General features: G+C 42.2%; 1 protein-coding gene across 1 annotated transcript in view; it reads right to left on the reverse strand.

The window, feature by feature from the left end:
- Positions 1–7528: 7528 nt before the first annotated feature.
- The window catches only part of mybpc2a (myosin binding protein Ca), a 91940-nt gene continuing 73220 nt past the window's right edge, over positions 7529–26248 (reverse strand). The window contains exons 24-29 of the mRNA XM_055223779.1: positions 24356–24551; positions 20157–20296; positions 16945–17104; positions 14775–14911; positions 11011–11197; positions 7529–7788 (exon numbers count right to left, since the gene is read on the reverse strand). Of these exons, the coding sequence (XP_055079754.1) occupies positions 7754–7788; positions 11011–11197; positions 14775–14911; positions 16945–17104; positions 20157–20296; positions 24356–24551 (855 nt within the window). The 3' untranslated portion in view covers positions 7529–7753. The remainder of the gene's footprint in view (positions 7789–11010; positions 11198–14774; positions 14912–16944; positions 17105–20156; positions 20297–24355; positions 24552–26248) is intronic.

Genomic DNA, 26248 nt, shown 5'->3' on the forward strand with positions numbered 1-26248 from the left:
CTGCTCCTGTCTCCTGTCCTGTCTGCTGTCCTGTCCCTGCTCCGGTCTCTTCTCCTGTCTCTGCTCCTGTCTCCTGTCCTGTCTCTTCTCTTATCTCTGCTCCTGTCTCTACTCTTGTCTCTGCTCCTGTCTCTTCTCCTGTCTCTGCTCCTGGCTCTGCTCCTGGCTCTTCTCTTGTCTCTTCTCTTGTCTCTGCTCCTGTCCCTGCTCCTGTCTCTGCTCCTGTCTCTACTCCTGTCTCTGCTCCTGTCTCTGCTCCTGTCCCTCACTTTAAATCTAAAGTGATCCAAATGATTCTAGTGAAGGTGTGTGTAGTTTAAAAACACAGTGGAGCACTTCCTGTATTACCACATGATGACATCACAAGGTGGAACAGAGTGTTTCCTGTTTGAGAATATGTAGGATTTGTGCGTTAAACATGTGAATGAAACAAAACACTACTCCAGGTCTGTTTGTGATGAGGAAATGGCATTATAACATAGATCAGAAGGAGTTAGGAGTTATTACCTTTGTTCATGCTTTATTAACGCTAATTAAAACAGTTAAATGTGAAATTAAAGGTGCAGTATGTAACTTTTCTGGTGGAGGAAACGCCACATGTATGTCACTATGGAGATGTTTTTTTTTAGCTTTGATCGTAACAAGGTTTCACACTATGTCAATAAATTCATCTATCACTATGAAGATATGCCACCAGCAGACCAAGATACAGGTCAGTTCTGTGGAAAGGCGACCCCGCTGCATGATTTCAAACCAGTATCTTCAAATTAGGACAGCAGCACTTGTTCTTGAACGGATGTGAAATACGTAACTTTAATGCCATTTGTGTAACCTTCCGGGCAAAGCGATAGCATCTCCATGGAGACAGTTGACAGACCCCTCACTGGGAAAGTTTCATGGTACATCTTTAACTGTATTCGCTTTGACTTATGCATAGGATCAAAATCTGAAGAAAAGTGCCTGTTTTTGGGAGATAAGGCCAGATGCTCTTCACCTCAGATTTTCAGCCCGGCTCGTCCTGCCTGTAGATACAATTATTTTGCCTGCACTGCATCACAACAGTCAGCTAAAGGGAGCATTCAAGTTCTTCTCTTTCTCTTTCTCTCTTTCACTCCCTCTCTCTCTTTCGCACTCATATTTTTATATCTTTTGATGTGTCAATCACTGCAGTTCGAGGTCATGTCTAACACAATGAAAATATGCACAATCCTCACATAGTTAAGACCTTCTGAAAAGAGTTAGCTTTCTATGCATTGATTTAATTAAACTTAAAGACGGGGGTTTTACTTCCACGGGGTATTAACCGTCAACATGTAACATATTTAGATCACTGTGTTACGTTTTATTGTTTTGAAAATGCTAAATTCAGCGAAAACAGTGTATTAACGTGTTTTATAAGTTTGCTTTACCTTTGCTCTCCACGCTAAGTCTCCCCCCCTTCAGAGCACTATCACAACACAATCAGCTGCATTCCGCTAATGAAACTACTGCACATCACATCAGGTTTGTCAAGTTGCTGTGCTTCCGGCTCCATCGACTCTGGCTCCAATTCATTTTACATTGAAAAACTATGGCCCCTCTCTCTGTAACTGTTGCTGTCAGGCTCGTGATTTTGGTGTTAAAATGTTTGTACTAACCCGCTCTACATGATCCTGGTGTTTTTATTTCACTATCTTGTCTGTAAATCAAAATAAGAACCTTAATAACAGACAAAGAGAGAATGTCCCATGTACATTTATTTTAAAGCTCAAATGAAAAACTGGTCATGGTCAAACTAAACATGCATCATCTATAGTGACAATGTGATTTGAACTTTTATATAGAGACATATTTGCATGTATGGGCAAAATATGAAGGGGCTGGGTATAGAGTATAATTGTCTTGAATGGTTGGCCAAACTGAAATAATGGGGACAATGGGTGCAGTAAGTGTAATGTGCAATATTTTGGATGGTGCAATATTGGGAATTGTGCAATGAATGTACTGTAATGTGCAATGTGCAATGAGTGTAATGTGCAATGAGCATAATGTGCAATGAGCGTAATGTGCAATGAGCGTAATGTGCAAAGAGTGGAATGTGCAATGAGTGTAATGTGCAAAGAGTGTAATGTGCAATGAGTGTAACGTGCAATGAGCAAAATGTGCAATGAGTGGAATGTGCAATGAGCGTAATGTGCAATGAGCGTAATGTGCAATGAGCGTAATGTGCAAAGAGTGGAATGTGCAATGAGTGTAACGTGCAATGAGTGTAACGTGCAATGAGTGTAACGTGCAATGAGTGTAACGTGCAATGAGCGGAATGTGCAATGAGCGGAATGTGCAACTATGGGAACTGTGCAATGAGTGTAGTGTGCATTTTTTATTTTGACCCTTTTGTGACCCCAGCCCTTGGGACAACAGATTGAAATTAGCCTAAACCAGCGGTGTAGGCAGGAACGGGCGTTACCTTCAACATCCTAGCTCCGGATTGGCTCTTTGGTTGCTATGATACTTACGTTCAGAACCTCTAGCCTCAATTAGTTTAATTTGGCTGGACCTCACACTCACTTCATCCACTTCTACGTCGTCTATGAATAGTACAGAATTTCTTATAGGAGATCGCTATATTCGCTAAATTACTCAAACATGCATGGATGACATCTAAAACCTCTTCAGGCATGATTTTGATGAGGGAACAACGTTATAACATGGTAGAAAGCTTAACACAAGTCCATTTTGCATAATACAGCCTCATTAATTATGATTTCATCCATAATCAAACAGCTCTTGAGAACCCGGGCTATAGTCGTCTCAGAGACTCAGGGTTGAACATGGGTCTTCACGGTGCAGTGCAGGTCTGTACGGTGGTGGCCTACTTTCACTGAAGCGGAGGATTTTCCCTTCTTTATCCAGACACGGCTCCCGAATTCTGCCAGCGCTCGGGAAGGAGGAGGAGGAGGGGAGGTGCCGGGGAGGGGGAGTAGTGTAGTCAGGTTTGGGGGTTCCCTGGGGCCCGGTGAAATATATGAGGGTTTTAAACAGGCGAGAGGTGCAGCAGGTGAGAGACTGCTGCAAGGATTTATATACACTTACAAAGTCATTTTAGCATTTTAATCACAAGAGGCGAAAACAGAGGTGCTATAGTCAAAAATAGTACATGGTAAACGGTCATATTTTTATAGAGCGCTTTTCCACGTTCTAGGGACTCAAAGCGCTTTACATCAAGGAACCACTCACCCATTCACACACACATTCACACACCAGTGTACACAGACACTGGGGGTGAGGTGGGTTAAGTGACTTGCCCAAGGACACAACGATATGATTCATTTGTAGGAGCTGGAATCGCACCGCAAACCTGTGGATCAGTGGATTTGACCGTTCAACCAATGACGTTTATGTTGAGAGTGGGATTTGAACCGCCAGCCTTCAGATCTGTGGGCCTAACGCTCTACTAACTCAAATACTGTTAGAAGTACAAAGTAGTGGTCAAGAAATAACTCAAGAGTAAAAAGTATTTGGGAGAAACCTACCAATCTACCACCAGCGGGTCTATCCATACACAAAATTGACTCTTGTGAGGTTTAAGCCATGTTATAATGTTCCTCCTCAAAAACAGACCTGGAGTTGTGTTTTGTTTGATTCACATATCTTTGAGTACTCCTGCATTACTGGGCTGTCTACATCTCCACCTTGTGATGTCATTAAGTGGTAGTTAACGGCGATTTTTAGCCTCAATTGAACCGCTTTACTCTACAAAACACTACAATAACCTCAAGTTGTTGTCATCTAAAAATGTTTTTGTTTTAACTTTTGTTCAGGTGAGATTGCCGCAGAAAGTTTACAATATCCTCAGGTGCACCGAGAAAACAAAGAGGCTCAGACAATAGCTGTAGAGTCAAAGTTTTTGGCAATTCCACGGCTGTGAATTTTCAAGTGATTCTAGTGAAGGTGTATGGAGTTTGAAAAGACACTGAAGCACTTCCTGTATTACCACTCGGTGACATCACAAGGTGGAACCGAGTGTGTTTTGTTTGATTCAAGAACTCAGTCTAAATGTACAGGATTTGTCTGTGAAACATGTGTGAATGAAACAAACACAACTCCAGGTCTGTTTGTGATGAGGAAACAACATTATAACAGAGATCAAAAAATCAAGTATGAGGCTACAAAACTGGTTGAGTAAGTAACAATTCTAAAACAAAGTTGCTCCATTAATTGTATCTTAACTGCATTTAAACAGGAAAACTAATTTGTTGAACTTTGGTAAAACTGAGGTGAAGAGGAAGAGTTGTAGAAGCTGAGGAGGCTAATGTTTTGGCTGCTGCGGTGGAGTCAAAAGGTCGAAAACTGTTATTATGACAAATGGATATAGACCTTTTCCACTTTCAAGTCACTCAAAGCGCTACATCACACACACATTCATACACCAGTGTGCGCAGACACTGGGGGCGAAGTGGGTTAAGTGTCTTGCCCAAGGACACAACTACAGTATTCATCTGTGTGAGCGGGAATTGCACCGCCAACCTGTGGATCAGTGGATCTGACCGGTCTGCCAATGTTTATGTCGAGAATGGGATTTGAACCGCCAACCTGTGTCAGTGGACAAACGCTCTACAAATGGCACAAGAGGGGACTGGATAAAGGCAATCGCAGGCTGTGATTGGTTGACAGGTGACATTTCTAGGTCTTTCTAAGGAGGTATTAGTTGTGTTACCAGGATTTGAACCCACAATCTTCAGGCTGGATGAAAGGGCTAACCACTCTGCCGCTGTGGATCCTAAGATAAGCTTAACTACTTGTTGGACATGGTCAGCGTTGATTGAAACTACTTAGACAAGACTATATTTCTGCCTACTCATATCTCACTTGCACCTTTTTGAAAATGGTGAACAGTTTCTATAATAAGAAAAGTAAAGTCTGGACTGGGCTTTGACCCCCTCTGCTGGACACTCCGGGGACCAGGAAAACAACTGAACAGGAAACATTCAAGCTCAGACAGCCTTTGAGAGTCAGTTTAAACAGTTGAGGAATACACTGAATAGATTTAGCCATGTTAACATTATAACACTAGATATAGACTGTGACAGGGCCCGAGAGCCTGTTTTCAGTATTGATTATATTGTATTCTCATAAGAAATGGTCAACGAGGGGGTATTTTACTTCTATGGGGTAGTAACTGCGACCACGTAACATATTTAGGTCACCATGTTACCTTTTATTGTTTTGAAAATGATATAATCTCTGAAAAATAGCATGTTTTATAAGGTTCGCTCTGAGTCTCTCCTCCCTTTGCTCTCTGTGCTAAGTCACTCCCCCTTCAGAGCGCTATCACAACACAATTAGCATACATCCTGCTAATGAAACTACTGCACATCGGCATCAGCTTTGACAAGTTGCTGTGTAGTTTTCTATCATGTTTTTGTATATTTATGGAGAATTGTCGGGTGAGCGCATGGGTGACGTAGGCTTGTGGGCGGAGCTTTGCACAGAATCTTACAGCTAACCGTAAAGAGGGTTTGAATAGGTCCTAGGAGAGATTGATAAATTACTCAAACATGCATGGATGACATCGAAAACCTCTTCAGTGATGTTTTTGATGAGGGAACAACATCACCTTGTCTTTAACCTGCTAATTTAACTTCTACTTGAGACTAGACCCTAGAACTCACCGTGAACTAAAATCATTTATTGCCCCCCATTTGTGCTAAAATGACTGAGCCAAAAGCATCTTGTGAGGTCATCTGAAGGTCGGTAATGGGATTTTTATTGTATGGTAAAAATTCTATTAAATTTGTAAACGGTTTTTAAGAGAAACGTACAAGCTTAACATCTCTCCTTCTAATCCTTACCTGTATTACATCATCGCAGTACGGGATGTCCGATGATGATGATGACAGGGCGCAGCTTGGGTCACACGGGACGTCGTCGGTCTCTGTTTGGTTGTCCCTCCAGATCGGCGGCGTGTTTGTGTAGCACCTTGGAGCATTAGCGCTAATTGGTTAGCTCATAATGCCGTGTGGGAGCTAATCAGGCCAGTGTTGATGGGCGCATTAATTAGCCTCCAGTGAGCGCGGCTAACGAGGCTCTGATTCATACAGTGTGTTAGCATGATGTTGGGAGCGGGTTGCTAACACCGCAGGTCACGCCATACAACCAGGAAGTGTATGAGGGTTCAATTCCCCCACTGGTATCGTCAAGGTTCAAGGAGCGACATGCTACATCAGAGGAAGGAGAGTACCTAGACCTTATTTGTACAATATTTAAAGGGACCACACCTGATTTATTTTATGTAATACAGTGGTCCCTCGTTTATCGTGGGGGTTACGTTTTAAAAAATAACCCGCAATAGGTGAAATATGCGAGGCAGTCAGCTTTTTTTTTTACAATCTATATGTTTTGTAGCTGTAAAACCCCTCACCACACATTTTATACACTTTTCTCACACAGGCATTAACATTTTCTCACATTTCTCTCTCGTTTAAACTCTCTCAAAGTTCAAACCTTCGTAGGCGCCTTTGTCGGTGCAGAACGTTTCATCGACATTGTGGGTTTTGATGGGAGAAACTTGTAAACATACAGCACTTCAGAGTCACACTGCGGTCGAATGTTTATGTAAATTTGTCTGAAGACATTCTGTACTGCACAGGAGACTGATGGACAATGGTCTACAGTCCAACAGCCAATCAGAACGCAGAACACAATGCACGTTCATACATTGTAATAAAAGAAAATCCACGAAATGGCGAGACTGTGAAAGGTGAACTGCGATATAGCAAGGGACCAGTGTAAAGTAAACATTGCCTTACCCATAGACTGTATATATAAATGCACATAGCTAAAGTGCTAGCTGACGTGTTCTAAATAGGAAGTGATCATGGGCGCGCTTCCGGTTCAATCGACTTTGGCTCAAATTCACTTTCTATTGAAAAACTGTGGCCCCTTTCTTTGTAACTGCTGCTGTCAGACATTTTGGTCTTAAAATGTTTGTATTAACCTGCTCTACATGATCCTGATGTTTTTATTTCACTATTGTGTCCGTAAATCAAGATCTGAACATTAATAATAGACAAATCAAGTGCCTTCTTTCCCCAAGGTTGCGCCCACATTAGCATTATCAGCAGGTTTTATTTACAGTGCTGCTTAGTGTTGCCGGCGGGAAGGGGCGTTACCTTCAACAGCCTCGCTCTGGATTGGCTCTTTGGTTGCTATGATACTGGCTGTAGGAATTACAACTATGGAACTTGGTCTAGATTTGCCCCTATAACCTCTAGCTCCAGTGAACTTCTTTTCACTGAAGCGGAACACTATGTGCGCTCACACTCACTTAGTCCACTTCTTTATACGGTCTATGGTTAAGTCTTAAATATTTATGTTAACTGTGCTTTAGTGAAATGAGAAGTCAAACCTGTCATATGCACTTTAAGTCTGTGTGCGTATTTCTGCAGTGAGTCCGCCCTCTGGACCATTCGTACCTTCTCTTTGTACATCTTTATCGCAATCGTAAATTCCACCGTCCCATAAACGCACCACGACACAGAGGCCATAATGGATGAGAGCCTGTTTTATAATGCACTCAGTGACAGACAAGACGGTTCAAACCAACGCAGTCACCTCCAGCTCAGAACACGATTTATTACAGATGTCAGGGAGAACGAGCAGAGGAACTATTCTAATCAATGTAATTCTTGACTATAATGCAAACAGGTTTTATTTATTTCATCCGTTATTTCTGTTTTTAAGCTGGATCCATGATGTGTTGATGCTTGAAGACTCATTTTGCTTTTACTTCTTCCTTCTCTTGAACAACTGAAAGAGAAAAAGACATTTAACTTTAACTTTTAAATTTAAGGATATTTAAATGGGACTAAACCCCTAAACTCCGCCCACAACCATATTTTAAATAGAGCTGCTAAACTGGGCCGTGTCTGGAGGACTAAAGGGGAGAGTGAGGGGGGAGGTCTGGAGGACTAAAGGGGAGAGTGAGGGGGGAGGAAGGGTGGGGTCTGGAGGACTAAAGGGGAGAGTGAGGGGGGAGGAAGGGTGGGGTCTGGAGGACTAAAGCAGAAAGTGAGGGGGGAGGAGGGGCAGGGTCTGAAGGACTAAAGGGGAGAGTGAGGGGGGAGGAGGGGGGAGGTCTGGAGGACTAAAGGGGAGAGTGAGGGGGGAGGAAGGGTGGGGTCTGAAGGACTAAAGGGGAGAGTGAGGGGGGAGGAGGGGGGAGGTCTGGAGGACTAAAGGGGAGAGTGAGGGGGGAGGAGGGGGGAGGTCTGGAAGATTAAAGCGGAGAGTGAGGGAGGAGGAGGAGGCGGGGTTTAGAGGTTTAAGTAGGTCTAACATTTCAAACTCCGCCCTTGTAGCCAGGTGTTTGTAATCACAAACACCTGACTGTAATCAGGGCAGTCCTGTGTGATGTCTCATAGTACTTGGAATTGCAGGGGCCACAGGAGGGAGCACACATTCAGTTTTTGAACACAGAGCTGCAAATTCACCTAGTTTGCTCTAAAATTGCTAAGAAGGAACAGCAGATAAGATTATTCAAACATCATATAGAAGGTTTAATGGAAAAACAAAGTTGTTTTATTAACGACTGGCCCTACTTTTTCGCATATCCTTGGCCTTGAGGACAAAATAAGTCCTCTGTGTACTGTGTGGAGCTAATAAGAAAGCATTTTCTTCTCCAATAATCAGGAAGTGCGTGTAGTGGTAGTTGTTGTTAGCATTACCGCGGCGGCAAAGCTTTGCATTAGTCTCTGAGGGTTGTGAAAAGCCCTTATAAACTCATTGACTGAACCAGGACTGAAGAAGGTCTAAACCAGGACTAAACCAGGACTAAACTAGGACTGAACCAGGACCGAAACCAGGACTGAACCAGGTCTAAACCAGCATTAAACCAAGTCTAAACCAGGACTGAACCAGGACTAAACTAGGACTAAACCAGGACTAAACCCGGACTGAACGGGAACTGAACCAGGACTAAAGCAAGACTAAAGCAGGACTAAAGCAGGACTGAACCAGGACCGAACCAGGACTGAACCAGGTCTAAACCAGGACTAAACCAGGTGTAAACCAGGACTGAACCAGGACTGAACCAGGACTGAACCAGGACTGAACCAGGTCTAAAGCAGGACTGAACCTTTGCAACTAATTAGAAAGTATTTTATTGTCTGATAAGCAGGAAGAGCGTGTTAGCATGGTAATTGTTGTTAGCATTACTGTGGTGGTAAAACTTTGCACTGGTCTCTGAGAGTTGTGAAAAGCCCTTATAAACTCATTGCGGTGAATAATTAGGATGTTCAGAGCGCATACGGTAAATGAGGAACAACTTTGGACCACTGCAAAACATTTAAAATGAACTAGTTGTGTTTTTCACGTTTGTACAGTGCCTTTTATCCCGTGGTTAGATAACACTGTAGTATCACCTCATACAACCCCCGTTCAAAATGTAAATCTTTATTCAAATGGGTGAAGGTCATGAGAGTCTCGGAGGGCTGCACACTGACTTGGATAAGCTCTAAGTGCAGATGTGTGAATAAGCTGAGACGGAAATGTTCCAGAGGGAGCTTTAGTTAACCCCAGAGCCACACACTGCAGATTAGACTGAACCAGAGGACGTGGTAAAGACTCTTACTGTGTTTGAGGTTAGCCTTACACAAGAACCCGTCAAAGAGATTTGACTTAGAAATACCACTTTTGACACTAGGGCATAGCTACAGAACTAAATCTTTTACTCCTTGTGCTGAGAATCTCTGTAAAGATTTATATTTTTTAATTCGTCTGAATATATAAACTGAATGCATTTTTTTTTAAACCTTTCTACCATGTTATAATGTTGTTCCCTCATCAAAAACATGCCTGAAGAGGTTTTCGATGTCGTCCATGCATGTTTGAGTATTTTAGCGATCTTTCCCAGGACCTATATAAACCCCCGTACGGTTAGCTGTAAGATGCTGTACATAGCTCCGCCCACAAGCCTACGCCACAAGCCCATAAGCCTACGTCAAGCCTACACGACAATTCTCCATAAATATACAAAAAGATGACACAAAAGCATCTTCACAAACCTGATGTGCAGTAGTTTCATTAGTGGGATGCACGCTGATTGTGTTGTGATAGCGCTCTGAAGGGGGAGTGACTTAGCAGGGTGAGCAAAGTGAGTGGCATCTCAGAGAATCAAAAACTAAAGTGAAACTGTCAGACTTTTTAATGCGTAGTTTTTGCCAAATATAGATCTTCAAAACAATAGAAGGTAACATGGTGATCTAAATATGTTATGTGTTAGCCGTTAATTAAGTTGATTCGTGTAAATGTTCAAAGTTCATGTGACACACGTTGACACTGTACTGATTCGGCAGCCCCATGCAAAATAACACAAGGATACAACAACAAATGACAATGGTGTTGCCCACGGTATCTTCTGGGATAACGTGAGTGCTATATGTTGGTAACAGTTTTTAAATAGTTCACATCCATTTTTATGTATTTAGCACCAAATTTGACTGGTGTCATGTGACCAGATGTTTCAAAATTATAATTCTAGTTATTAGATTTTTGTTGTTCATTAGTGTTGTCACGATAATAAAATTTAAAACTCCATTTCGATACAAAGGAATAGACTCGATACTCAATACTGATTCCGATACCATGATGAGAGTAAAAAAAACCTCTTTCTTTTAGACAATAGAATGTGACTTTCAACATTAAATGGTAGCACTTTCTTTTATATTCCCATATGTCCTTATGTCTGTGTAATCCCTCAATCGTCCAGGTAGTTTCCATAGTGGTCCATGAGTGTATATTAGTCTATGTGTTTTATACTTGTTCTGATACAGCTCAAGATCATTCTAAAGATATTCAGGAAAGGTTCATGTCTGTCCTGTGAATGTGACTTTTTTAGTATTGATACCTGCTCAAATGAATATCTAGCTTTGGTATCTGATTTTCGATTCTTTTGACAACCCTACTGTAAATGTACCCAACGATCCAAACACTCACGTTCCAACGCCTTTACTGTTTACCCATAATTCTCACCTCTGACCTCCAACCTGCACTCGACCTCGTCCTGCCCCAGCTCGTTGATGGCGCGGCAGGCGTACTTTCCCCCATCGAACAGGCTCGGTTTGCGGATCTGCAGAGTCAGAACACCCTGGTTGTTCTGCATCAGGTACTTAGGGTCCTCACTGATGATCATGTTGTTCTTCATCCACATGATCTTTGGCTGAGGGAAAAATATGGAGAGAAGGTTCATTTCAAGGATGTCAAGGAGTACAGTGGGTAAAGTGTTTTTTTTCCAATGTATCTGAGGAAAATTTGTCTTGTCCCAGTACAGATATTTTGTAAAAGCAGCTTGCCATATGACATGACATTGACTCTTGTGAGCTTTAAACCATGTTATAATGTTGTTACCTCCTCAAAAACAGACCTGGAGTTATGTTTTGTTTCATTCACTCTTGAGCAACCCTTTATTATTAATCTGTCTACATCTCCAAAGCTCAAAATGCTCTGTTCCACCTTGTGATGTCACAAAGCTGCTACATTTTACCTTTTGTTCAGTAGAGATCGGCAATTCCAGGGCTGAAATTATCCAAATGATTCAAGTGAAGGTGTATGGAGTTTAAAAACACAATGGCGCACTTCCTGTATTACCGTATGACATCACAAGGTGGAACAAAAGTGTTTTCTTTGCCTAAACATAATCAGTTTGTGTGTTAAACATGTGGGAATGAAACAAAACACAACTCCAGGTCTGTTTGTGATGAGGAAACATTATAACATAGATCATAAAATAGCGTAATACGAGCCCTTTAAGATGGAATGTATGTACTACCTGCATCTAATTACAAAGCGTTTTATCCTACGACAATCAGGAAGAGTGCTGTTAGCATGCTAGTTGTTGTTAGCATAATCGCAACGGCAAAACTCCGCTCTGGTCTCTGAAAGTTGTGAAAACCACTTCTAAACTCATCGTGGTGAGTAATTAGGATGTATTTACCAGCAGTGACAGAGCAGTTAATCGTGCTGATCCACTGCTCTTTTACTTTTTACATAGTTTTTGCTGATTTTTCACTACGGGCGTTTAGCATGTCTTGCCAAAAATTAACGCTTTTGAAGTCTGATCCCGAGATCTGTAGAATTGATTTTGCCGGCAAGAATCCAGTTTATAATGGTCTTCTATAGCTAGAGCTGGCCCTGCTTATTTCCTGAAGTAATTGCACCAAATTGTTCAAATCAATTCAAGAGTATTTATACAGCACGTTTAAACGACTTAAGCGACCGCAGTGCTTCATGTGAAAGTCAACGGATTAAACCAAATATGCAGATAAACGATACACAGGAGAAGTATAAATTGTTGTTTACATTCAAGATACATTGGGTTATTTCATTGCAAATTTGTTCACTTTTTTGTCTCATTTTGGTTCATGCATTTCTATTATACACTGTATATATAAATGGACATGGCTAACGTGCTAGCCGCCACGTTCCAAATAGGAAGCGTCAAGATCCCAGTCTGCCTTGTGTTTTTGTGGTGTTTTCCTGCTCCCTTCTGTGTCAGAGCCTGGAGCTGGGCGGAGACTCGGGGTTGTCCCATGCACACCTGCAACTAATCACTAATCAAGCTGCACCTGGGGAGGACAAAAGGAGCCAGGACCTGATTCTCAGCGCCAGATCGTGCGCTTATCCACATTGGTACTGCTCTGCTTGGCTAAGTCTCATGTTTTTGCATTTCCTACTCTTTTCTAAGTTGGATGTTTTTTCTCCTCGTCAGATCTCGCTCCCTGGACCCGCTCAGCTCCTCTGTCTCCGACCCAGCTCTCCACGACCGGTGCGAACCTCACACCTTCCGACCCAGCTCACCTCATTTCTGACCCCGCTGCCCACAATCTACTCATGGACTACTGCAAACAAAACCCGCTCTCAATTATCCCATCAATCTACCTTCATTTGCACATTTAAAACTGTTAATAAACATTGTTAAACTGTTTGAGTTCTGTCTCTTTGGTCCCCCTGTCAGTCGTTAGAACAGGAAGTGATCATGGGCCTGCTTCCGGTGCTTCCATTGATTCTGGCTCTAATTCACTTTACATTGAAAAATTGTCATGTCTCTCTCTGTTACAGCTGCAGTGAGCCTCATCATTTCACTATGAAAATGTTAAGATTACTCTGTTCTGCATGATCTTGGCATCTTTATTTCACTATCGTGTCTGTAAATCAAGATATGAACATTAATAACAGACAAATCAGGTGCGGGAAGGGTCGTTACCTTCCACCTGTTCGCTCCAGATTGGCTCTTTGGTTGCTATGATACTCGCGGTCGGAATTTCAAACGTGGAAATTGACTCCAAATAACCACCAACCTCGATGAGCTTCATTTAACTGGAGCTGAACGCTGTGGGTGACGTCACACTCACTTACTCCACTTCTTTATACAGTCGATGATTTCTATACAAACATGACGGATTTTCCCAACATTGTTTTTGACGTTCAATCCCGAGCGCTTTTGAAACATATTCCGTAGACTTTAAACCCTTGCGAGAACCGGTTGCAGCGGCATCTAAAGGAGGCAGAATCCAGGTCAGAGCGTGGACCTGACAAAGGCATCAGATTTGTTGAATAAAAGTGCGAGAGTTCAAAGCCGCTCCTGCTGCACATCGAGAGGGAAGAAGACCCGCCCTCTCTGATCCTGAAGCCTCTGAACAAGAGCTACAGAGGTTTACTCACTCAGGTTTACTTGAGTAGCTTTTGTACTTCAAACAGTAACACGTTATGCATTATTCAGGGTTCTTGAACTAGTTTTCACCACCTTTAAAGGGCACAGATTATGCTTTTTTTCTGTTTTATGTTATGATGTCGTTTCCTCATCACAAACACACCTGGAGTTGTGTTTGGTTCCGTTCAAACACGTTTAACGCACAAACAACAGACATTTAGGCTGAGCTCTTCTCTTAAACTGAAAACACTGTGTTCCACCTTGTGATGTCATCATGTGGTAATACAGGAAGTGCTCCGCTGTGTTTTCAAACTCTACACACCTTCACTAGAATCATTTGGATCATGTCAGCCCTGGAATTGCCGATCTCTGTTGAACTAAAGGTAAAAGGAGCTGTTTAATTTGAAAACTATCACCATCACAAGGTGCATTTTGAGCTTTGGAGATGTAGACAGACATAATAAAAGGTTACTAAAACATGTATGAATGAAACAAAACACAATTTATGTTTTTGAGGAGGTAACAGCAGTATAACATGGCTTAAACCTCACCATTTTGTGTAATGTAAGACCTTTAAAATGTACTTAACATTTACAATTTTCTTTTACCTAAGTACAATACTTTGCTACTTTTAGTTTGTTACTTTCCACCACTGCACATGTCTATTATGTGATGTTTTGTGTAGTTATTGGAATAATCATAAGTAGAGAGCAGTGGGTGGAGATAGGAGATAGTTGAAAACAGAACACTCAAGCCTTAAATGCAAAACACTTCAGCATTACTCAAACATGCACAAATCAATAGAAATACTTTGAATAAACGAATGGGGACACTGTTGTGATTTTATATAATATGTCTTTTATATAATATAAGATATCGGGGAGGGACAAAGGGGTCTGTTGTCTTGAGCCCCAGCGTCTTTAGGGGACCAGAATTAGACCACCAGATTGGAAAGGGGCCCATGTGATTTTTTTTTTTTTTTTTTTTTTGCCCGGAGCCCCCAAATTTCTGTCAACAGTCCTGTAAGTTCTCTACCCTTTTTCTCACCAACAGAACACATGACTCTAAACATGCGTGTAGTTCTTACCCGAGGAAATCCACGTACGGCGCAGCTGATGGCAGTGGTGTAACCTGCCACTACACTCCTGTCCACAAGGGGCGCTGTGAACTTGGGCGAGTGGCTCATGTCCTTCTCTTTGAACGGGCGAGGGTTGAAATCGAAACCTGTAATGAAACAAAGGTCAAAGATTCAAGCTCGGGGACTTTCACCATGATAAAAATTAGTGAGGAAGTTTAATTTACGATGGACACAGTGAAACTAGGACAAAAAAAATGTCTGTGTTAAAAATCAGAGAATAAATCATACGACTGCTATATTCGGACAAAATTAAATACAAAAATCGGAACATACGAATAAAAATACGGAGAGGGATGGGTTTTTAAAGAGAATTGGAGCCGATAGAGCCACTAGCAAGTCAGCTATATCCATTTTTATATATACAGTCTATGATTTGACTGCTCTACCAATGATGCTTACGTCGAGAGCAGGATTCGAACTGACACATACTCTACCAACTGAGCCACTATTGCCCAATCAGCCATGAATTTCTCTCATTGGTTAATCCGTCTGACAATCACGAGCGTAAAGTGCCGTGGACACAGTTTCAGTGGAGTAAAAGTGTGTAATCTTGGACTTTCTTGGCACTTAACCTTCTAGTTCTAAGACCGTCTCTATGACCTTAGAAACTGCTGCCTATGAAAATGATGTAACATATTGTGCAGTCTTCAGCTAATTTATTTGTACAGGGAGAAGCAGTGAGCGTTCATATGTTTGGCTAATTGAAATGGATGGCCTCAAAGTGTTCCTGACAAAATTCGCACTTCAAATCGATCTCTTCGCAGCTGTAAGTACCTCGCTAATTGTGCAAATAAATGTGGTATTTTTGCCTCTTTCCCGGCTCCTAAAATAGCTCTTTATTTTGCATAGCACCGTTTCATCACAGGGGTAGGCGCGTTTTTAGATATCTCCGTTTTTAAAGCCAGACTGGACCAAAATGTGCCTTGGTTTTCTGCCAGTTTTGGTTGGAGCAGAGACAAAATCAACAAAACCACTGCTGCATTTGGCTGGAAGCAGGTGGTGAATTCTGTTTTGAAACCGTGGTCCAAGTGCAATAATTATACAGTACTTAGAAAAATAGAACAACAATTGTGTTTTGAGTAAAAGGTGAGAATAACACTTTAATTATGGAAAAAAATCGTCCAAGTATTTGTAAACAGCTCCAAACTGTCCACAAACTCGGAGGGTTCACCAGAGTTTGTTTATGTTGTGTTTGGATGATTTATCAAGACAGACTGTAAAAAAAAGTGGACTAAGTGAGTGTGATGTCTAACAGTTATAGCGGCAAATTTGGAGCCGAGTTCCATATCTGTAAATCAAACCTGTTGCTAATGCTAGTGGCAGCGACCTCAAGGAAAAAAGGTGCCTGATTTGCCTGCTATTAAATGGAAAAAACACCAGGATCATGGAGAGCAAGTTCATACGGACATTTTAAGATCAAAACGAAGAGTGTGACAGCAGCAGTTACAGCGAGAGGGGCCACAGTTTTTCAATAGAAAGTGAACTGGAGCCAGAGTCAATAGAGACGGAAGTGTGTCCATGCTCACTTCCTATTTTGAACTAGAAGGTTCGCTCTGTACATTTATACACTGCCTGGCCAAAAAGAAAGTAGTCATCACCAAAAAAAAAAGGTCACACACTCTAATATTTCGTTGTTCCGCCTTTAGCTTTGACTACACAGACCACATATGTCAAACTCAGGCCCGGGAGCCAAATCTGGCCCGTGTTGTAATTATATTTGGCCCGTGAGATCATATCAAATGTGCATTAGAGTTGGCCCGCCGGTATATAGCGCATGCACCGCTAATACTACAAATCCCAGAATGCTTTGCTCCTCCTTTTCTGTTGACACTCATTAGCAAACAAGCTACAGGTCATCTCGGCCAAATGAATTACTACGGAGACAGACAATTTATTTCATTTATTTAAATAAGAAATGAATACTACTGTCTTTTATTTCAAAGTTAATTTCTCTTAAGTTTGTAATATTTGTCTCAGTTTTTTTGTGTTTTTTTTTTTTTATGAATTTGAGTTTGACACCTCTGCATCAGACAGTGCGTGAGGAGTCAGTAAAAGCTCAGACTAGACCTGCTGCTCCTCTAGAGTAGTTGATAGTTATGTTTTGTGAGCGTCGCTGGACCTGATTTGCTGATGAAGGCCGTGTTCTTGCTGAGCCCCGCCTCCTCGCTCAGTCCACAGATGTTCTCACTGAAGATTCGGAAGGAATACTCGTTTCCCATCACCAGGTCTGACACTGTACAGCTGGGCCTGCGGTTGTGCTCGTACACAGTGAACCACTCCTGAGGAAGACAAGAGAGAGGACGGAGAGAGGGGGGGAGAGAGGGGGAGAGATGGAGGGAGAGAGGGGGAGAGAAGAGAGAGAGAGCAAGAAGACAGAGAGGAGGACAGAGGAAAAAAGAGGAGAAGAGTAAAGAAGACAAACAGAGGGAGAGAGGGGCAGAGGGGAGGGAGAAGAACGAGAGAGCAAGAGAGAAAGAGATATAGTAGAGAAGAGGAGACAGAGGAGAGAGAGAAAAGAAGAGGAAGAGAGGAGAGAAGACAAAGAGAAGTAGAGAGGGGTAGGTGGGAGACAGGAGAGCGAAGAAAGAGAAAAAGGAGAAAGCAAGAAGACAGAGAGGTAGAGAGATAGAGGAGACAGAGGAGAGATGGAGGAAAGAAGAGGAGAGAAGACAGAGACAGGCAGAGAGGATAGATGGGAGACAAAAGAGCGAAGAAAGAGAGAGGAGAGGGTGAGGAGAAAAAAGGGTGAGAGAAAGGGAGATACAGTAGAAAAGATGAGACAGAGGAGAGAGAGAGGAGAGAAGAGGGAGAGAGGAGAGACAACAAAGAGAGTGAGAGAGGGGTAGATGGGAGTCAGGGGAGAGAAAAAAGAGAGAAAGCCGGGGGAAGAGATAGAGAGATATAGTAGAGAAGGGAGACAGAGGAGAGGGAGAGGAAAGAGGAATAAAGATGACAAGAGGAGAGAAGACAAAGAGAAATACAGAGGGGTAGATGGGAGATAGGAGAGAGAAAAAAGAGAAAGAGGAGAAAGCAAGAAGAAAGATAGGTAGAGAGATAGAGGAGAAAGAGAAAGGAAGATGAGAGAGTGGGAAAAGGAGAGGAGAAAGAAGTGGGGTAAAAATAAAGAGGGAGAGAGGGAAGGGAGAAAAAGAGAGGAGAGAAAACAAAGAGACAGGAGAGAGGGGATAGAGAGATAGTAGAAAAAGAGAGTGGACATGAGAGAGAGAGAGAGAGAGGCAGGAGAGAGAGAGAACAGGGGACAGAAGAGAGTAAGGGAGGGGATAGATGAGAGAAGGAAGAAAAGTGAGAGGAGAGAAGAGGAGATAAGGGACAGACCAGGGAGGAAATGAGAGAATGTGAGAGGAGATGGAGGCAAGGGAGAAAGTATAGGGGGAAGACAAGAGTCAGGGAGAGGGGGAAAGAGAGAGAGAGAGAGGAGACAGGGGACCAGGCAGAGGAGGTTCATTTTGAGGTTAAAGTAGTTGCAGGCTGTATTCACACAATATATTAAAATTGGTACTAAACTTGCACTGAACCTAAAACACAAGGACCAGGACCAGGACCAAACTAGGACTAAAACAGGACTAAATCAGGACTAAACTGAGCTCAAAGTGTCCAGGAACATTTGAACTTTCGAACCTTAGGGACATAATAACCATAATTCACAATTTATACCATTTAGGGTATTTTTCACCCTGGTTTGACCCAGTTTAGTCCTGATATAGTTTTGATTTAGTCCAGCACTAGTCCTGGTTTAGTTCTGGTCCAGTCCAGGTTTAGGTCATAGACTGTATAAAGAAGTGGAGTAAGTGAGTGTGACGTCACCCATAATGTTCAGCTCCAGTTAAATGAAGCTCATCGAGGCGAGCAGGTATGGGGGAGAATTTGGATCAGAGTTCCATATTTGGAATTCCGATCACGAGTATCATAGCAACTAAAGAGCCAATCTGGAAAAAGGCTTTTGAAAGTAACGCCCCTTCATGCCTGCACCACTGGTTAAGCAGGGAGTGAGTGCTTAGCAACGCTGTCAATCAAATCTGTTGCTAGCGCTAGCCGGAGTGACGTGGATAAACTAAGGCGCCTGATTTATTAATGCTCATATCTAGATTTAGCAAAATGAAAAAACAATCAGGTAGGGTGGGTTAATACAAACATTTTGAGACCACAATGATGAGTCTGACAGCAGCAGTTACAGAGAGAGGGACCACAGTTTTTCAATAGAAAGTGAATTGGAGCCAGAGTCGAACAGTGCGTCCATGCTCACTTCCTGTTTGGAATGCAGCAGCTAGCAGGTTAGCTATGTCCGTTTATATATACAGTCTATGGTTTAGATACAGGTCCCAGATTAGTGACAGTTCTCGATGTTGTGATGTGTGTGTCTGTGTGTGTGTGTGTAGGTGGGTGTGTGTGTGTGTGTGTGTGTGTGTGAGGTGTGTGTGTGCTAGTGCTACGTCTGAATTAGCTGAACTCCATCGTTTCACATTAAGAGTGTTTTTGAATCCAAATCAGGTCGTTGCACTTGTACAAACTGTGTATTAAACATATAGTGTAAGCCCATGTTCACACACATAATGAAACACAACATACACACACATAATGAAACACAACATACACACACATAATGACACATCGCAGAGCCTCACACACACACACACATAATGACACACCGCAGAGCCTCACACACACATATAATGACACACCGCAGAGCCTCACACACACACATAACGACACACAGCAGAGCCTCACACACACACATAATGACACACAGCGAAGCCTCACACACACACACATAACGACACACAGCAGAGCCTCACACACACACATAACGACACACAGCAGAGCCTCACACACACACATAACGACACACCGCAGAGCCTCACACGCACACATAACGACACACCGCAGAGCCTCACACGCACACATAACGACACACAGCAGAGCCTCACACACACATAACGACACACAGCAGAGCCTCACACACACACATAACGACACACCGCAGAGCCTCACACACACATAACGACACACCGCAGAGCCTCACACACACATAACGACACACAGCAGAGCCTCACACACACACACACACACATAACGACACACCGCAGAGCCTCACACACACACATAACGACACACCGCAGAGCCTCACACACATAACGACACAGTTTGGTGAGTTTAAGCTGATTAGAGCTTTGGGACCTCACAGTGAGCTCCAGGAGTCATGTTTAACCCGGTCACTCTCTCAAAGCTTTTGTTTCTCCATTTCAGGCTCATTTTTTCACTATTTGAACAAAATTTAACAGTTTATTTTTAACGTGTTCGTCGCCGTCGTACCTTAGTCTTCTTGTCCGCTTTCTGCACCGTGTACCCGATGATGTCACAGTTGCCGTCGTCTTTGGGAGGTTTCCACTCGATGGCCGCGTTAAAGCCCCAGACGTCAGTGACATGCACGGACATCGGGGGGCCGGGTAGATCTGTGAACGGAGACACAAGGGGCAAATAAGAAAGTGCGAAACGAGGGCGAAACGAGGGCGAAACGAGGGCGAAACGAGGGCGAAACGAGGGCGAAACGAGGGCGAAACGAGGGCGAAACGAGGGCGAAACGAGGGCGAAACGAGGGCGAAACGAGGGCGAAACGAGGGCGAAGGGGGCAAGAGTGTAAGTGAAAGTATTCCAGATGTCCACCATTATAAACAATACACTGCTAAAAGAAGAGTGTAGTGTAGAAAACACTCTGTTCCACCTTGTGATGTCATCATGTGGTAATACAGGAAGTGCTCCATTGTGTTTTTAAACTCCATGCACTCTCATGAGAATCATTTGGATAATTTCAGTCCCAGAATTGCCAATCTGTACTGAACTAAATGTAAAATTTACCTGTTAACTTGAAACTACCACTTCATGACATCACAAGGTGGAACAGAGCATTTTGGGCTTTGGAGATGTAGACAAACTAATGATAAGATGGTATTAATTTGCCCAGAATAATCCGCAGTATGGCATTAAACCTGTCTATGTTCTATGTGAATGGGCTCATCTTTTCACAGATGATCAAAAACATGCCTGAAGAGGTTTTAGATGTCATCCATGCATGTTTGAGTAATTTAGTGATCTCTCCCGGGCCCTATTCCTCCTTACTTTTAGCTGTAAGATTCTGTACAAGGCTCCGCCCACAATCCTACGTCACCCATGCTTCTTTATTAAGCAATTCTCAATAAATATACAAAAACATGATATAAAACTGTACTCAGCAACTTGTCAAACCTGATGTGATGTGCAGTAGTTTCATTAGCGGGACACACGCTGATTATGTTTGTGATAGCGCTCTGAAGGGGGAGTGACTTAGCGCGGAGAGGAAAGGGAAGGGAGGCTCTGGTAGAAAGTACTGATGAGGTGCAGGAAAACACACAAATGAGGAACCTTATGCCTTACTAATGTGGAAGTATTTTCAGAAAGGTAGAATAAAAACAGTTTAATCATGGAACCAATCACTAGTCGACATTATTCAGTAAATTTGTTTCAGTTTCCGATAAAGATTGACCTTTGACCTTCTGAAAACCAAACTTACGTGAACACATTTAACACTTCAGGCTTATAAACAGCAATACCGCCTGAAACCCGGTAACATGCTACACGTGATTATGGGAAATTACATCCTAATCCGGACCTAACCTAAATACATCTTTGACACATCATATAGGAACTGCTCATTACCACGACGACCAGAAAGTGACAGAAGAGTGTTCCTTTAAATCCAGGTTTTATGCCGATATACAGAGCTGTAATCCAGAGGAGCCGCGCTGGATTCGCCTACTGCTCTACGCACTGTAAAAAAAAAAGTCTGTTTAGATGAATTTACTAAAAGGTACAAGTTTGAAGTTTTGGCGTCTGCAGTTTTGGACGTCAGATACTGTGAGATCTAAGTCAGTTTTAATCATTTTTAATCTTGATCTTTGCCTGTGTGGTTCTATTCTCCTCCTGTTCTATTACTTTACATTGAAACCTTGGCATTTCCCCACTGTGGGCCAAAAAGGGTTCATCTTATTTTGCAATTTGCAGTAAAATGAAGTAAAATGCAATACATGAAAACTGCCAAATACACAGAAATTAGAGATTGACGGATAGCGATTGTTTCACATCCATAGCACGTGATGGCCGATAATCTCTTCCAATATTTCTGGGCCGATACGTTGGGCAGATTTTGATTCTTTTCCCCAAATTCATTTAAATTCACTATGAACTCACCCACAGCCGTGTTTTACCATCAGCCCAGAAGAGCGGTTGTTTTACGTTGAATCTTTTGGTATGCTTTTATTTGAACAGGGACAGTGCACAATAATACACTGACCTTAAAAAAACCAAAAAAAAACCCCCAAAAAAACAACAGGAAAGATGTATGGTGCCAGGTTATAGCAGAAGTACTCATTTCAAGCTGTAGTCCCTGGACAGGCAGTTTGTTGTAGATGGATGAAAGACCTGTAAACATACTGTACATACATCTAGTACACGTGTGTCAAACTCAAGGCCCGGGTGCCAAATACGGCCCGCCACGTCATTTTATGTGGCCTGCGACAAGGTAAATTAAAATGTATGACTGTCTTAAAATGTCTGTTTATCCAGAGATACGCAGTTACACAGTCATATTTTTTATATCTATGCAAATTTGAGGGCAACATTTTGCTGATGTGGCCCTTGGTGAAATTGAGTTTGACACCCTTGATAGTGCAACACATCCCGCCCCTCAAATACGCCATTTCTAAAAACATTCGGTTCATACACACACACACATGCACAATCACTCAGTTTCAGATATACAAATACTCTTTCTTTCATACACTTTCACTAATAGGCAGCAGGTCGGCCCTACATTACGTAAAATTGACTCTTGTGAGTTTTAAGCCGTGTTATAATGCTGTTACCTCATCAAAAACAGACCTGGAGTTGTGTTTTGTTTCATTCACACATGTTTGAGTAACACTTTATTATTAATCTGTGTACATCTGCAAAGCTCAAAATGCTCTGTTCCACCTTGTGATGTCATGAAATGCTATGTTAACAGCTACATTTTACCTTTTGTTCAGTAGAGATTGGCAATTACGGGGGTGAAATGATCCAAATGATTCTAGTGAAGGTGTGTGGAGTTTAAAAACACAGAGGAGCACTTCCTGTATTACCACATGATGACATCACAAGGTGGAACAGAGTGTTTTCTGTTTGGGATAAGAATTCAGCCATGTGTAAATGAAACAAAACACAACTCCAGGTCTGTTTGTGATGAGGAAACGACATTATAACAGATCAGAAAACAGCGTAATATGAGCCCATTAATATTAAAATGAAGCAAAATCCTTTTAAACTAATGTAGAAATACTTCGTTTTGCAGTGCAGCCACTTCCCAACCCCGTGCGTCTCCTGGGACAGGGATCAGGGCAATCAAAGCCGCATACGTCCAACCGCACATCCAGGAATTATACCGTGCCATTTGCAAGAGAGAGAGAGAGAACACCGCACTTCCAGGAATTAGACAGTTACGTTTGAGGAAGAATTAGGCTCATCCGCTTTTCCAAATGAGTTTTTAGGAGTGAGCAGAGATGTACCGCACACAGTTTAATCTCGGCTTCAAACACCTACAGCCCGGAAACCACTGACAAAACAAATCTACACTTGTTCCTAATCTGGAAGTAGAGACTAAATACATAGAGGATTAGGAAATCACAATACATGCATCAAACAGACGGGAAGCGCAGAATATTACAGGTCAAATAGACATGTTTAAAGGAGCACTGCGTAACTTTTCTGGTGGAACAGAATCTCACAGCTACACATGTGATTAGAAGACGTTTGAAAGAGCGGGTATTTTACTTCTATGGGGTATTAACTGCGAACACGTATCATATTTAGACCATCATGTTTCCTTTTATTGTTTTGAAAATTCTATATTCACCGAGTCTCCCCTTCCTTTACTCTCTGAGCTAAGTCACTCCCCCTTCAGAACACTATCACAACACAATCAGCGTGCATCTCGCCAAAGAAACTACTGTACATCACATCAGGTTTGTCCGTTTTGTATCCTGTTTTTGTATATTTATGTAGAATTGTCGTGTGGGAGCATGGGTGACGTCGACTTGTGGGCAGAGCCTTGTACAGAATCTTACAGCTAACCGTAAGGAGGGTTCAAATATTGCCCGGGAGAGATTGCTAAATTACTCAACCATGCATGGACATTTAAAACCTCTTCAGGTCATATCATTTACCTGCTTTCATGATATACTGTATGGAGTTAAAGCAGCACTGTGTAACTTTCGTGAGTGATTCCATAGAAACAGAAAGTGAAATGGTCACATGGTTATGTTTTTATATAGTGTTTTATGTCAAGGAATGTTTATATCAGAGTAAGGACGCAAGATTTTCATTGTCATAAACTTAAACGTATTGAAAAAAACGTGTATTTTTTTAGATAAAATGTTGCATACTGTGGCTTTAAATTAACTCGAATCTGAATAAATACCGTACGTAGCTGGAGCCGCACTGACCTACGATCAGGATGTGGATGTCGGCGCTGTCCTCCATGTTCTCGATCTTCACGTTGAGGGTGTAAATCCCGGAGTGTTCTCTCTCTGTGGAGCGGATGAAGAGGATGGAGTCTACCTCACTGGTCCGGATCCCCACGGACCGGTCCTCCAGGGGGGTGCCGTTTTTGTACCAGGTCACCACGGGACGAGGCTTTCCCTACAGACGGAAGGAGGGGGTGGTTAGGGGAAAGAAGAGAGAGGTGGAGAGAGGGTGTAGCAGCAGAAATGTGTGAAACAGCAAAGAAGGTGTGAGTGGAGAGAGTCTATTGGAAAGTATTAAACAAATGAATATAGATAAAGGTTAAAGGTCATATTTATATAGCACTTTTCTACCTTCAATGCACTCAAAGCACTTTACATCAAGGAACCACTCACGCATTCACACACAGATTGATACAACAGTGTGCACAGACACTTGGAGTGAGGGGGGGTAAGTGTCTTGCCCAAGGACACAACAACGGTATTGATCTGTAGGAGCTGGAGTCACACTGTGGATCTACCAATGTTTTTTTTTGTTTTTTTTTAAATGTCGAGAGCGGGATTCGAACCGGCAACCTTCAGATCATTTGGCACGGTAAACCCACAGTTAGAGGTAGGATTACTTTATGAACATATGCAAACTTAAACTGAGTAAATAAATAGTAAATAGTCTATAATAAAACTACATAAAACACTGCAAAATCAAAGATATATTTTGGCACTTTTTTGTTGAATTTCGTTGAATTCCGATCACTTTTTGTGCCTTATTTGAAATGACTTTTACCTGCACGTTTGAGCGTTGTTTTGATCTACTGTCACATTACTGTCTAAACACTGTCATCGGGAAAATAAATAAAAATAAAGATATTATTTTTGTCAACCTCGCACATTCAGTATTATAATTATTATTAAAGGAATGGAAAAGAGATCATTCAGGCTTGGTTTTTGGCAGTAGCATGAATAGGTGGTAGGAGTATCCAAAGAAGTAATGGTGACCATAGCAGTAGTAGTAGCAGTATTAGTAGTAGAAGTAGTAGTAGTAGTGGTGGTGACTATTAAAACCATTAAATCAAACCTATTCCGCAAAATTGACTTTTCAGAGCTTTTAACCCATGCTATAGTTGTTTCACTCACCATTTACTCGCCAGAAGTTGTATATGAAGTGATTTTTGTTGCGTTATGTTTGAGTAATCTTTAATCACTTATTTTCAAGACGCCATTTTGTTGATCAACCACCGTTTTCACCGTTACACGCCCACTGTGACGTACTTACTTACTTACGTTTTCCCCAATTTTATTTACTTAATCGGTTATTCGCACAGGATTCGACAGCTTCGGGTAGCCATTTTTTGGCACAAATGAAAAAAATTCATTGCTTGCTAGGGTGATTTGAAGCTATCCATAGGAGCGGACAACAACTTCGCCTCGCTTTGTTGTGATGACGTTTACGACGATCTCAGCTCCTATTGGGCACCGCCATTTTTTAACACACAAACCAGCGGACTTGTTCCTTTCAGTAAGCCACTTAACATGAATTTTGCGATTTAAAACGTGCAAATTATAACATAAAGAACCACGAGCACTTCAGATTATAGCTACAGAGCAGACACAAGCACAATCGGTCTTCTTTAAAGTCGAAGTTGTAGAAGTTTGGTGCCGCTCTCCTCTCTGTAGATTCAGTCCACTTGTTAGATCACATAGAGGTTTGCCCCTGTCCCACGAGACCGCCCCTCCTCCCTCTCCTCCTCCTCCTTCCTCTCCTCCTCCCTCCAGCGATGCCTCTTCTTCAAAAGACAATATGGCCGCCGCTGCCTTTAGCCTGTCTGCTTTTATTTAGCTCCCTCTGCACAGCTTGTTTAACATCATTAATCAGAA

This window comes from Periophthalmus magnuspinnatus, chromosome 8 (assembly GCF_009829125.3).
Source record: "Periophthalmus magnuspinnatus isolate fPerMag1 chromosome 8, fPerMag1.2.pri, whole genome shotgun sequence".
Lineage (NCBI taxonomy): Eukaryota > Metazoa > Chordata > Actinopteri > Gobiiformes > Gobiidae > Periophthalmus > Periophthalmus magnuspinnatus.